This window comes from Heteronotia binoei, chromosome 21, assembly GCF_032191835.1.
Source record: "Heteronotia binoei isolate CCM8104 ecotype False Entrance Well chromosome 21, APGP_CSIRO_Hbin_v1, whole genome shotgun sequence".
Lineage (NCBI taxonomy): Eukaryota > Metazoa > Chordata > Lepidosauria > Squamata > Gekkonidae > Heteronotia > Heteronotia binoei.
In genome coordinates, this window is record NC_083243.1 from 188,084,232 (window position 1) to 188,099,460 (window position 15,229).

A 15,229-nucleotide genomic window follows, 5' to 3' on the forward strand; every position below is an offset into this window, starting at 1 on the left:
CCCCCACAACAGACACCCTGTGAGGTAGATGAAGATACTGGATTTATATCCCGCCCTCCACTCCGAAGAGTCTCAGAGCGGCTCACAATCTCCTTTCCCTTCCTCCCCCACAACAGACACCCTGTGAGGTAGATGAAGATATTGGATTTATATCCCGCCCTTCACTCCGAAGAGTCTCAGAGCGGCTCACAATCTCCTTTCCCTTCCTCCCCCACAACAGACACCCTGTGAGGTAGATGAAGATATTGGATTTATATCCCGCCCTCCACTCCGAAGAGTCTCAGAGCGGCTCACAATCTCCTTTCCCTTCCTCCCCCACAACAGACACCCTGTGAGGTAGATGAAGATATTGGATTTATATCCCGCCCTCCGCTCCAAAGAGTCTCAGAGCGGCTCACAATCTCCTTTACCTTCCCCCCCCCCACAACAGTCACCCTGTGAGGTAGATGAAGATACTGGATTTATATCCCGCCCTCCACTCCGAAGAGTCTCAGAGCGGCTCACAATCTCCTTTCCCTTCCTCCCCCACAACAGACACCCTGTGAGGTAGATGAAGATATTGGATTTATATCCCGCCCTCCACTCCGAAGAGTCTCAGAGCGGCTCACAATCTCCTTTCCCTTCCTCCCCCACAACAGACACCCTGTGAGGTAGATGAAGATATTGGATTTATATCCCGCCCTTCACTCCGAAGAGTCTCAGAGCGGCTCACAATCTCCTTTCCCTTCCTCCCCCACAACAGACACCCTGTGAGGTAGATGAAGATATTGGATTTATATCCCGCCCTCCACTCCGAAGAGTCTCAGAGCGGCTCACAATCTCCTTTCCCTTCCTCCCCCACAACAGACACCCTGTGAGGTAGATGAAGATATTGGATTTATATCCCGCCCTCCGCTCCAAAGAGTCTCAGAGCGGCTCACAATCTCCTTTACCTTCCCCCCCCCCACAACAGTCACCCTGTGAGGTAGATGAAGATACTGGATTTATATCCCGCCCTCCACTCCGAAGAGTCTCAGAGCGACTCACAATCTCCTTTTCCCTCCTCCCCCACAACAGACACCCTGTGAGGTGGGTGGGGCTAAGAGGGCTCATACAGCAGCTGCCCTTTCAAGGACAACCTCTGCCAGGGCTATGGCTGACCCAAGGCCATGCTAGCAGGTGCAAGTGGAGGAGTGGGGAATCAAACCCGGTTCTCCCAGATAAGAGTCCGCACACTTCACCACTACACCAAACTTGCTCTCCTGGGTTGGATAGGGGGTTGGATCACCTTCCCTATGAAGAAAGGCTGAAAAGCCAGGGACTTCCCAGTTTAGAAAAGAGACAACTAAGGGAGGGGGGAATATGATAAGAGGTTTATATCAAATCAAATAGTTTATTTATAGTTTATAAAATTATGCATAAGGTGGAGAAAATTAAAGCTCACGGGCCATAGATTCAGGTCAGAAAAAAGGAAATACTTATTTGTGATTAAAATATGGAATTTGCTGCCAGAGGATGTAGTGATGGTCACAGGCCTAGACAGCTCCAGAAAGGGATTGGATAGATTCATGAAGGGCAGTTTCATCAGCAGCTATTAACCATGGTGATCAAAGGGAACCTCTTTGCCAGAGACAGTCAGCCTCCGAATCCTAGTGCCAGTAAGAAGAAGAAGAATTGCAGATTTATACCTTGCCCTTCTCTCTGAATTAGAGACTCAGAGCGGCTTACAATCTCTTTTGTCTTCTCCTCACACAACAGATACCCTGTGAGGTGGGTGGGGCTGAGAGGGCTCTCACAGCAGCTGCCCTTTCAAGGACAACCTCTGCCAGAGCTACGGCTGACCCAAGGCCATGCCAGCAGGTGCAAGTGGAGGAGTGGGGAATCAAACCCGGTTCTCCCAGATAAGAGTCCACACACTTAACCACTACACCAAACTGGCTCTCTTCCTCCCCAACAGACACCCAGTGAAGTGAGTGGGGCTGAGAGGGCTCTCACAGCAGCTGCCCTTTCAAGGACAACCTCTGCCAGAGCTACGGCTGACCCAAGGCCATCCCAGCAGGTGCAAGTGGAGGAGTGGGGAATCAAACCCGGTTCTTCCAGATAAGAGTCTGTGCACTGAACCACTACACTAAACAGCAGGCATCATCAGGGGAAGAACTCAGCCTCTGTACCCTATTGTTGGCCCTTCAGAGGAACCGGTTGTATGAGACAGGATGCTTGTCTAGACAGAACACTGGTCTGATCCAGCAGAGCTTTTCTTAGGTTCTTAAGCAGCCTTCTACCTTTGCTTATAACAGATACTGTGCACAGGTCAGCAGTCAAGCATAGGGGCTTGGTTGCTTACCCACCGTTGCCTCCTGGCCCCAAGCTCAGCACATAGGATGCAGCCTCACCCACGAGACTGCATTGTTTTCTATGCCACATGGATTCCCACAGGCTGTTCCAACATCTGCAGATGACCTCGAACAAACTCAACAGGATGAAAAACCTCTTTGCTGGTGACAAGTGAGTGAATGCTTTTGTAGAACATGCAGAACACTGAGTCAGTTCTGGTGCACCTACATACTTCTGACATTCTTGTGCACTCATGTAGCCCTTCCCAATCCTACCCGACCAGCCGTTCTGCAAGACATTCCATGGAAACATTCTAGTTTGTTTTTACATATAGTGCCCACACTATGGAAAAATACTACTATGTTGGCACCCAACTGAAATATATAAGCAGCCCCGGCACTAGAGGTTCTACCGCACGAGGCAGACCCCTGCACCACGCCCCCCCCCCCCCCAAGCTCCCTTGGAAAGAATCAGTGCGCACATGCAAAGTGAGCACGTGACACGATGACATCATCAAAAGTGATGTCATCCCACGGGGTGCGAGCGGGGGACGAGGGAGCGATGGGCGGCACACAAGAGTGTTGCCACACCACCACTTTCCTCTGCAGTACAGTCTGCAGAGGCTTCCTTGGACGTCTCCAAAGAGTGCACTGTTTTGGCCGGGCACTGCTAAAACAGTGCGCTTGTGTACGCAAGCTCTGACCCCGGCCCATTTAGGCTTCCCGCATTGCAGAAAGCCTGATCAGGGTCAGGGAGAGCTACGATGCTTGCACACCACGCTCCTCAAGGAGCATGCTATGCAAGCACCGACTCCAGGCCCCAGCTCCACTCAGGGGAGAGAGGGGGTGCCCAGAAGTGCCCCCCACTGCCTGCCCTGCCTACTCCCACGCACCAGCTCTGCATGTAAGTAAGATTTCTCAGTTAATAGTTATGTGAAGTATCTTACTCATTGCTATTGCAGCTGGTCGAATAAGCAAGTGATGTAATCAGAAAGTTAGTGTTAGCATGACATTTCATTAACAATTAAAAATGGAAGCGATCACCACAGAGTTTACAAAACACAATACCAACCATCCCGAAGCTGATCAATATCATCATCAAACACAGCTTCCTTAAGAGCGCTCTTGTCGAAGGCGCTGATAGTGTCAGAGTACGGGTAGGGGTTATACTCTCGAGTTCGTGGTCCTGAAAAGGCACGTGGGTGTTGGGTGTTGAGTAAAGAAGTTTTGTTGTCCAAAGCCATCCTTCCCCCTTCCACTACATCACTGCTTCCACGGACATCAATGGCTGTTGAGGCTATCCCACTCTCTCTAGAAACCTGGGGACCGAACATGCAAAAAAAAAAAATTAGTCTATTTGGGCAAACAGAAGAGGGTAGTGTTATTTTATTAATACCGGTATATGTCAGTGAGAAGCTGATCAGTAACAGCTTCTTTCATTACTTTTTAGTAGTCCAGTGCTAGATATCGTTGCAGGATTACTAATCTTGCAGAGAGATATCAAATTTGGTTTATAGCTGTCGTTTTCAGAGTGAAAGGGAAACAAGGAGCATTAGAAGCTCCATGCAGAATTTAAGACATGCAATCAGAAGTCAGGCCCACTCCTATCTGATACATGTATTAATACTTGCTTAGAGGCCCACATATTTGAAGCCCAATGACTTCTCCTTATGATCTGCACACTAAAAAAAAACAAGGTGCACAGACTGTGAGGATATGGAGAATGTGAACGGGATTCCTACATGTATGACATCCAATGTGCAAACTTTAGGTGGGGCTAGGAATATAACAGAAAGAAGGAGTGGTCAGCAGGATTCCAATCCCTCCCTGTAGGATTTGTACATCTTCACTGAAAAATCACAATGAGCCATCAAGTCTAACAGCACCGGAGAGAAATGTCAACAGAAGATGAAAAAGTTTCCCACAAAGAACGTCCCCCTTTTTTTGTCCCTTGTAACAAAAATCACAAGTGTGCAACATGAAGTAAAAAGTAAATGCTGGAAATCTTAAAAACAGGACTCGATCTGTTCCTTAGTCCAATTTATGTTTGCTGTACAAACATGGCCTGACTAACACACGCATCCACCTACATTGGTTGCTACATGAAATTTAATAGTGTAGAAGATGTTTCACAGGGTAATCTGTTCGTTTGAAGCAGCTCCTCAAGCAGTCGTCGTAATCCTGGCCTTACCCCTCCAACACTCCTTTGAGGGGATTTGTGATGTGTGGTTAACATCAGAGCATGTACTGGGAAAGCCTTCACATAAAGAGCTTGCTTCACGCACACAAAAAGCTTAAATGGCCACCTTTATAAATTAGGACAATGTTTGCGTCAAAGGCTGATAATAAAGTTCGGCAATCAGAAAGTATACGAGAAGATTCCCTGTGGGAAAAATTAGTTAAATCCAAAAGATTTGCTTTGAACGTTAAAAGGCAAACAATTTTAAAATTCATTTTATGGCCCCCTTCCAGGCTACTTACAATATCATTGTCCTTTTTCCCATCACGTTTGATTGGTTCATTTAGATCTTCTTGACTGCGGAAACTAAACTTTTCGATTGCCTCTGTAACTCCACGAAGAGAGCTGTAGATCTCATCAGAATTTAGGTTCTCCGTATCATAATCCAGCACGCTGAAGATCGAATAAATAGGGAATATTAAAACCAAGGAGCAGTTTGTTTGATCTTGAGCTATAATATAGATGATCCGGAGAACCATCATTTGGATTCCCGTTTTAACCATGTACTATCTTTGCTGCTAACAGGCAACTGAATATTGACGACAACGATGCATTCAAACAGTGAACTTGAACTGCTAACTTATGTTTGCACTGAACTGATTCCACTGTACGTTAAGGCTACGGGGGTGCATTCAGCTAAATCTGAGCCAGAAAATATAAAAAAAAAAATACCACATTAGTATTTTCCGGACACCCTTTTAGCTGGATATTTCTTTTGGGCTTTTTTTGGCTACTCAAAACAGTCAAGCCTGAAATATCCCCAAAATAATCAGGATTTTCTGGGACCGTTGGATAGTCATAGTTAAAGGGCATTTAAAGGGAATGCAGTCACTTTAAACACCTTCTGTGTAAACTCACCACTTGGAGAAGGTATTTAAAGTGACTCCAAGCTCTTTAAACGCCTTTGGAGTTAACTCAGCAAGGCTCACAGAGCTTGGAGAAGTCATTTAAAGGGACCATAATCCCTTTAAACACTTTTTTTCCTCCATTGAAACTAATGGAGGGTGGGGGCACCTTCTTTGGGGGCCCATATATAGGACCACCTGGTCCAATCTTTTTAAAACTGGAGGACATTTTTTGAGAAGAGACACCAGCAGCTATAATGGAAATTTGAAAAAGGATGAGGAGATAGGATTTATACCCTGCCCTTCACTTGGAGTCTCAGAGCAGCTTACAATCTCCTTTCCCTTCCTCACCCCAAAACAGACACCCTATGAGGTAGGTGGGGCTGAGAGAGCTCTTTTGTGAACTACTCTTGAGAGAGCAGCTCTTTCATGAATTGTGACTGACCCAAGGTCACTCAGTAGTGCCTCTACATCAAAAAATAGACCCCCCTGCCCCAGATCAATCCTCCATTATATCCTATAGGGAACATTGACAGTTATTGTTTTAACTTGATTAGTCACTCTCATTCTATTTGATGAATCCATAGCAAATTTGCAGCTTTCTACTACAATGAAATATACGAGGGAAACCAAAACGGTTTTGAGGAGACTACAACTTTTCAGGGGAAGGTCAATGAGTGGGTTTTATGCATTCCTTACTTCTTTTTAAGGGAATCTCTGGGAGTTGCTTTCTATACTGCTTTGTCCATATTTGCTACTTAAGATCAAAAGCCTAATAATGAAGTCTGGATTTGTATTATAAGAAGATAAAATCTAAATAGTGTTGTAAGAACCAGACAAGATCTATTAGGTTAATTTAAAAAAAAAAAATTAGGAACAGACAAAACCCTACTGACATTGCAAAGAATTTTAATGGCTGAAACACAGGGAATAAGACAACTGAATTCCAATTTTACAAAAAATAAATAAATGATTCAACAACTGATTTCCTGGCTGCATGGATGTGCCTCAGTTAGTGAACATCTGGAAAAGAGTAGAGGGCCAAACAAGTCATAATAAGTGCAATCATATTTGAACTTCTCAGATCTTGGAAATCAGCCCTGGTTAGTACATGTTTGGGAGACCACCAAGGAATACTGCACAAAGGCAGGCAATGGCAACTTCCTCTATTTGTCCCCTGCCCTTTTGGGGGGGAATGTTTTTGAATTTTTTTGCGCATATGTGTGGTGCATGTGCACCTGGAAGTCATGGCAACTCTGGTGACTGACATACAACAAAACATTCTATTGGAAAATAATAAACTTTTTCATTCAATCTTGGCCAACTCCTTGGCCAGTTCCTATCCTTATTACAGCTCCAATTATTCCTATTGTCATTATAGCTTCACGATAGCTCTTTTGGCAGTCAAATGGAAACCTTTCTTCTCTTTTTTATTGATTTATTTAGACCTATATTCCACCATCCTTGCAAGTGGGCTCAGGGCAGATCACGACAAGTTGACAAGATAATTAAAACAGTTATAGTAATTAAATCGTTAAAAAACTAAAAACAAAGGCACAATCATTTTTTAAAAAAAACAGATAGCTCTATAACTAAGAAAACACAATAGTTTCAAGAAGCTGGAGCAGCTAGGCCACGTTCAACAGCTATGAGACTTACTTAATTTGGGCCATACAGAGACGGAGAGCTTCAGCAAAGGAGGCTGAATAATTTACGAGTGGGAAAACTGATTAGATCCAACCCTTAGTATTTCCACTGACGGATATTACAATAAAATTATTTCTGAAAATACAAGGCACCACAATGAAACGTCTAGATTCCATGGCAACTTGGCTCCTGGAATTTGTTGAGTCTTGGTCTTTAATGTTCATTCTGTTGTAACCTACTCTAAGCTTTAAAAAAAAAGCAGGGCAGAATTTATTTTTTAAAAAAGAATAAACTAACATTTTGGCAAAGGAGCCACCCTGCAACTCCTAAATGCAAAAGGAACAAAGCAGAGGGCAGGCATCTGATTACACCACCGGATCAGAAAACAACAATTGCTATGACGATGCAGAGGTGGCAGTGATGCAAATCCTTCAGGGTGAAAAAGGTTCCAATTATATATTTACAGCTCCCTTGAGCCAATAGAACAGATGAGAGGCTACACTTTTTGTGCAAATGATAACAGGTTACACGGGGTTCCAAAATGTCTGCCCTAACAGATAATGCTGCTTTGTGCTCAGTTGAGAAAAGGTTTCAACAAAACCTCTACATAATAGCACGAGCCTGGATGCGTTCACGTCATTCACAGCATACAACGTTATTTGATACATGAGCAAAATTAACACAGAAGGCCATAAGGATGTTAGTCCACAGGCGGGGGCTGGGGATCCCCCAATTTTGGGGGGCTCCTCCCAGACACCAGCCAGGAGGAAGCCCCGCCCCATGGGGCACCGTGCACACCATGCACATCTGTGGCCCCACAGGGTACTGTGCACACCTGCTCTGCAAGCGCATGTGGAGATGCATCCCCAGCATGACCTCACTCTGCATGATGTCACTGCATCAGGAACGGCCCCTCCCATAACGCCCCCAGGTCCCCCACCCCGCTGGGGAGGAGATGGGATCTGACAACACTAGGAGGGCAAGAATTATGTTCCTCTTGCCACATTACATTTTCACTGGACTTACACACCACAGGACTCTGAGAAACTATCCATAAGGTTAAAGACAAAAGAAAAAAAAATATGGGCGAATCAGGTGAAAATGAAAATTCACTTGACTAACACTTTCCCGACATGGAGAACCTTACAAGATACTCCTAAATGTGCAGTGTGATATTTCCGAAAACTTTAAAATGACACCTTTTTCATCTACCACATGCACTGATTTGCAGCAGAGTCAAACATGTAGCCAATAATACTGGGGGGGGGGAGGGGGGGAACCACTTGAAAATGTGACAAAACGATGTATTTAATTCTTACTGATCAAAATGCACATGAAATTGGAACACCAATGCATGTTTTGCAGCACAATTTTGTTTCTAAAATATCGGGAATGGTAAAATAATGGTCTTCCTCACTGAATCCATAGCGGCACTGGAGAATCTCCTGCAAGCTGTAAATGAGGTTTGGCCAGCTACAGAACTTTCACTCTTCCCCCATTATCAACCTATTCTTCCTCTAGGCATTCAAATTTCGCCATTTCCCCCATGTTCAAAAAATTCTCCCTTGACTCATCCTGCACCCTTCCCCTTTAAATGTCTAGAATTTAGAACTGGGTTAATTTACACATAATTTATACTCGAGTATAAGCCGACCCGAATATAAGCCGAGGCTTCTAATTTTACCCCAAAAATCTGGGAAAACTTATTGACTCGAGTATAAGCCTATATTACTCCCCCTATGTGTGTGGCGGAGGGGAGGGGGAGGGGAGGGGCTTCCCTGCCTTAAGATGCCGAGCGGCGCGCGGCCTTCCCCACATCCCTCCGCCCCCGCAGCCTGCCTCGCGCACACTTTGCAAACCGGGGCCAGGAGCGGCTGAGTCATCGGCGCCTGGAAGTTGAGGGGGCCGGAGAGCTCCGGGGCGCTGCTGCCGAGCGCGGGGATGCGGCCACTGGGCGCACAACGCCGCCGCCTCCTCCTCCTCCTGCTGCCCGCCGCCGCCTTCTGCTTCCTGCTGCTGCCTGCGGCACGTGGAGCAGCAGGAGAAGCCTCGAGCAGGCGAGGGTCGGACGCCGCTTCCCCCGCCCCGAGCTGGGACTGGCCGGAAGGTATGCGCGATGCTCCAGAGCCCTGCCGGGGAGGGGAGGGACCCCCCCTTGGCAATGCAGGGGCCCCCCAGACCTGGGGCAATCCGCTCCCCCCGCCCCCCTCCCTACGCCACTGGGGTAATCATTATTATAGCCGGGCAGGCGGCTGATTACCGTAATCAATAAAATATGCAGGTGTATGGCAGGCCGGATAGAATAGTGACTCGAGTATAAGCCGAGGAGGGGGTTTTTCTGCCCAAAATTTGGGCAGAAAAACTTGGCTTATACTCGAGTATATACGGTAATATCTACTCCTTACTTCTCACAGTCAAATCCTAGGATCATTGTTCTTCTTCACCTGTTTGTTTACTTTGCTTCACGTGACCATCCTTTCTTCCTCGGTTACCTCCTCAACTCTGTTACATTGTCAAATAGTTTGTTCAGTTTTTCACTGGGGAAATGGGAGAAGCACCTCCACTCTCTTCAAATTCCTGGGATTTCTCTTCTTGATCTCTTAATCTTTCTAGACACTTTCAAGGGGTGATTTCAATAACCCTACAGCATTCCATACCACCTACACTATACTACAGTTACACTTCCTTTTTCAGGCTTCTCCTTTTCATCATGTCCTTTATCTCCAAATGCTGAACCGTACTTATTAAAATGTCCCAACATCATACTAAACTTCAAATACCCAACTGACGTTCTTTCTTCTCGAGCCGTCTTGTCGTTGCCTTCTCTGCACCCACCAATAATCTCCCCTGATGACCAGCCAAAACTCTGGCTTCCATTGTACCCTTTCGTTTACGTCTCATAGCTTATCAGTCTCAAAATCATGTTGAACGATACTGTCAAAACTTGGCTCTTGCCTTCAACACCCACCAAGGAAACCCTGCTTCATTCCTTGGACATCCTGCACCAACTACTGTACCTTTCTGTTCTACAGCCCTCCCCCTGTTGCATCTGTGCTCTCTTGTCGTCCAGAACTCTGCTTGCAAAATTATTCATCCTCACATAGTCTAACCATTGTGCTGGATCCCACCATATCTAGCAAAAAAAAAAAAAAAAAATCAGCGTGCCTGTCTTCAAAGACCTCCACTGTCTTGCCTCCCTTTACTCACCATGAAATTTTAGCTCCCCCAACTCATACCATCTTTAGCTACCATGTTCATCCATCCCCCACTGCTGTCCTTTTATGCCCAGAGCTTCCTCTATCATAACCACATTGTGCTTTTTCTCTTGCTTCCTTCAAATAATGAAGATGATGTTACTCTGGAATTATCACTTGCTATTAAAACAAAGCCTAAGTATATGTAATTGCATTTGCTGACATTGCTTTTTTGCTACTTTGCCTCTCCAGTTTCTTCCTTCACTTGACTGGTTAATTAGCAATTCCCTCCTCAAAGTTTCTTCCCTATAATTCTCTGTCCAGGGGCCTGATTTTTGTTTGAACTATTCTGAAAAAGCATTTATGTACTGATAGTATAACAATTAACAGTATAAATCAACTGGAAATACCATTTGCATAAGTCCATGGGGGGAGGATTATTTTCTAATTGTTTTTCTAAATTGTTTTTCTTAAGGGTTTTAAACAACTATTGAAATTACGCCGCTCTTGGAGATTTAATTCTGCACATAATTTAACAAACAAAATGTGCTACTCCGGTTTGTTCAAAGTTACATAAATGTCTGGATTATACCATATTACTGGCATCACAAAAGAGAATTCATTTGACATTTCACAATACCTCAATGTCCAGAATCCACAATCTATTTTCATAATTTGAGAATTAATCTTTATAAAATAGCTCAAGAAAGAACAACAGCTTCTGGCTTTTTAAAGAAGAATAACAATTTATGCAAACAAATACATTTAGTCAGAACAGGTACTGTATCACATAGATAATGTGAGGGGAGAAAAAAAGAAATGCAAGATGAAACAACATCCATTTACAATAACCAATCACACAATATAGAAAACGGTGATTCATGCTGAAAACTGGAAGAGTCACAATGTGAACAAAATAAGAAACGCATGGTTTTTACAGATGTCACAATATTATCTTCCAGCTGCACCAGACTCCAAAATCACAGTCTAGGATACAGATCTTTACCAATATCTGGAGCTCAATTTAGGATTATCCTAAATTCTTCTAAATATCAATAATCTACCTCGTTCTTTCTTGGATCTTAGAAGCTGAACCTATGTGTGGTTCTCCGTTTCCATCTCCTTGTTCAAGTGACGTTATCATTATTTTGCTTTGACTATCCCATAATAAAGTGCACTAAAATAAACGAAGGAATGAATAGTATGACTGCAAATCCAATCCAACAGTCCAAGCTGCAGTGAAATCACACTGGTCGTCTCTTGGTGGAGACCTGGAATCATCCCCATTCTCCCATCAGCCAACTGGAGGAATTTCAGCTTTGTCTACTGGGATGCACGTGCTGTTTTCAACATGCGCTTTGTTTAATTAGGGCTAGTGGCCGTAAATGGACACAATGAGGATCATTTCACACAAAGCAAGAAGGCTGGTCTCTTGCATCACTGCATTTGGCAGTTAAACACATTAGGATGATGTGCTCTTCTAGACACGCATCGAATGCATGTTGGGGAACATTGGCCAAGTATGCTCCCTAGGGCAAGGCCTTCAGAGCAACCCTGCATATGTAAAAGACATATAGCTCTTCCTTCGCATGTTATGATATTTGCTCTTTCAAATGCCAGCAACCACATCTGACAAGTGAAGTGTGAATCACCTCCTAAGAGCCCAGGTAAATACTGATCCTAGGCATTCCTGGAATGAATGGAAAAAGAACAAGCAGATCTTTCCCAACTCCATACAATGCTGCTCAACGGAACTTGTTTTCTTGCACTTGAACACATGGCAATACAATGCCAAGGAGCAACACATGTGGGTATCGTTTGAGTCAGGCAGCTGACAAGAAGGCAAGGCAATTTAACCTCTCGTCTAGCCCCTGCTTTTGAGCCGATCTCCTGATTCCTAGCACAAGTCTCAACTGCTGAGCTTTCGTTACACACACACACACACACATCTGAGGGGGAAAGAGGGTTAAAGGGATAACTGTGTGTAAAACAAAGCCCCGACCTTGCTTTTATTGCAGTCCTTCCAGGAACAGGAAAGCAGAACGTTTGCTATATTACGTCTACGGTGTAATACTTTCGGACATTTGTCTAATGGCCTATCAAACGCTAGGAAGCGGAGCCATCGTGTGATTTCCCCACACGTTAAAAATATAAAGTATGAGCTGCTGTCCCCCTCCAAAACCCTGTATCTGTCTGCCTTAAAGCACCGAGCCAGTGGTAAATAACATTGTGACACCTCGGACGAGTTGGGATTTGAACAGGTAGCTTGTTACCTGGGAGAGTAAGAGCGCCTGAAAGTCTTGTGAGGAGGAGCAGCGGGGATGGAGTTAGGCTGAAAAAGGGGAGGGGGGTGCTTCGACAGCCCGTCTGCACTCCAGCCCCAGAAACGACTGCCGTGATCGCAGGGAGAAAAATAAGAGAAGGGGGGAGGGGGGACAGAAAAAGGGGGGGAAAAAGGGAGAAAAAAAAACTATAATCTAAGAGGCTGAGTGTTTTCATGCTTTCTCAGCAAGAAAGAAACTTAATAGAAACAAATGAGACAGGAATACTCCGTTGATCTGCTTCAGGCAAACGCATCAATGTTCTGTAATCTATTATATTCTTTGGAAACTTCTAGGATAGTTCTTGGTTGCTTCAATTGGCCTGTTTTTAAACATATAAGGAAGGATGATATTCTCCAATTGAAATGAACAACAAAATCAGCGCCTGGCTTCATCTGGAGGTGGTTTCCGAACATTTCAAAATATCGGTTTGACCGCTGCTGCGAATACGCATCCGGCACCAGTTTGTCGTAAAACCTCACGGAACAGAATTGTGGACTGCAGTGTCATAGGTCAACATTTTGACTAAACAAGGCTGAACAAACACAGATGTATTGAATTCTTTCTCCTCTGCTGTCTCGTGTGTGTGTTTAAGACATATAAAAGATAAAGGTAGTCCCCTGTGCAAGCACACGGTAGTTACCGACCTATGGGGTGACGTCACGTCAGGATGTTTTCTTGGCAGACTTAGCACGTCGGGATCCATGATACTCGTGGAGGAAAACCCCTCTCCCATTGCTGGTGATTCCTCTTATAGCTCAGTGCAGAGGGGAGGCTTGTGGGGGAGAGATCCTGGCATGGCTCCTGAGCCCAGTATCCTCCTCTGCTATCAGCTACTGGGCATCCTGTGAGCTGGGGGTGGGGGGATCCCATAGCTCCCCTGTGCCGAGTCTGGTGCGGCTCCTAAGCCCAGCAGCCTCCTCCTCTGCCGCCAGGCCCAGTGCAGCTCCTAGGTTGCCATCGCTCTGCTGCACCACTGCTGCACTCAGTACATTTCCCAGGCTGCTGTGATACCAATGCTGGGCCCAGCAGAGCTGCCTGGCTGTCGCATCTCTGCCACTGTGCCCAGTTCAGCTTCTAGACTGCCGTGCTGCCAATGTTGGGCGCAGCACAGCTCCTGGTCCTCTGTGATGCTAGGGCCCACAGTGGCTCCCAGGCTGTTGCACCTCTGATGCCGGGCGCAGCAGAGCTCCCAGGCTACCACACGGCTGGAGATAAGTCTGTTCTTGTGCAAAGAATGCTTTTGAAATTTTAATGCTTTTTAAATCCCCTATGTATTTTTTTTTTTTAATTTGCAGATTTTTCTGCAAACCTTGGGGGTCCCTCGAGTTTGCAGAAAAATCTCCTTAGCCTCCGCGCGGCCCTGATCCACAAATTTAGATATCTGCAGATGGGGCCACAGGGGGCTATTAGTATATAGTTTTATTGCATTTAAATCGTACCTTTCTCCCAATACAGAATTCAAGGCAGAATATCTACGGTCGTCAGGAGGTCTTCCACGCAGGCGCTGGTCAAACGCAAACCTATTTGGTGTCAGCAAGGTTGCGGAAACAAGCACGTCTCTGTCAGCTTGTGTTCTATTGATACTAACCATATTGCCTATATTGTTTATTTGCTTGCAACTAACCCCATGATCCCCAGTAGAATTCTAGGCATGCCTGAGGGGAAAAGGAAGGTGGGAGGGAATTGGGCGCCAGAGGCCATAAACGGTTTTGAAGTGCAGAGAAGCACGGCCGCTTCCCAGGCGCCGGCAAGGACACCAGCCGGGAGGGGGAGTGGGGATGGCCCAACGGAAGAGATAACGGGCGTGTGAATCAAGCACCTCTGAAGGCAGAATGTAACTTTATTATGAGAATGATTTAAATCCCCCAGGCTTTGATGTATCCCCATAAATGCTAGTGCTTGTTCCCTATACGTTATCACTCTCAAAGACCTTCTGCAAGAATAACATTGTTGTAATCAATAAATGAAACTTATTTTCAAAAGAAAAGAGTTCTCTCATTGTTGAAGTCTCAATGAACCCTGCGCTGACAGTCTCAACCATACCATAGCAATTATTAGGACTTAAACATTTCTCAGACAGTCTGTTCATGTACATATCCATCTTCCAATGCGATTTAAAGGTTCAAATGCAGAAGAAAGAGTCAAAGCCCAAATATTCCCAAACTCTCTATCATAATTAGGGGACTCTGCGGGCTCCACAACCTCAACATGTATCTCTCCACTCCTGTTCTTCCCTCAAGCTAAATTTTCCCCTACCTTCCATTTTCTAATTATAACACAGGATAGGATCCCCACTGATACTACTGATAAACGGTAGTTTGAAGGGTGGGGAGTGGTCTGGGAGGAAATATACTCTCAGGACCCAGTGATGCAAGAAGAGGGGGCTCTTTACCATAATATGATTCATTTGTATAATTTCAGGTATAAAAACAGATTTTTTTTCTTTCTCTCTTGACTAGTATGTAAAGGATATAATTAGGCAGGAAGAGGAGAAGTTTTCAAATATATACCATGGCAGAGAAGTTACATTGCAGGATGTTCGAAGTGGGCTTGTGAATCGTGGTTTGAGTTAAAATCTGGTTAGAATTAATATCAGTCTCCAAATAAAGCCATTGTTAAAGTCATAGAGGTTCATTAGGTTATAGAAGGCTAGATACTAGCCAACACT

At 45.0% G+C, this 15,229-nt stretch overlaps 1 protein-coding gene across 17 annotated transcripts in view; it reads right to left on the reverse strand.

Moving 5' to 3' along the window:
- CLASP1 (cytoplasmic linker associated protein 1) overlaps positions 1-15,229 on the reverse strand; it is a 400,778-nt gene that overhangs the window by 38,435 nt on the left and 347,114 nt on the right. For 11 of the 17 annotated variants that reach the window (XM_060262849.1, XM_060262857.1, XM_060262852.1 and 8 more), the window contains 3 exons: positions 12,511-12,627; positions 4,794-4,944; positions 3,385-3,631 (listed from right to left, as the gene is read on the reverse strand). In XM_060262849.1, coding sequence (XP_060118832.1) covers positions 3,385-3,631; positions 4,794-4,944; positions 12,511-12,627 — 515 coding nt within the window. The remainder of the gene's footprint in view (positions 1-3,384; positions 3,632-4,793; positions 4,945-12,510; positions 12,628-15,229) is intronic. The other 6 variants (XM_060262864.1, XM_060262862.1, XM_060262858.1 and 3 more) reach the window with 1 other exon arrangement.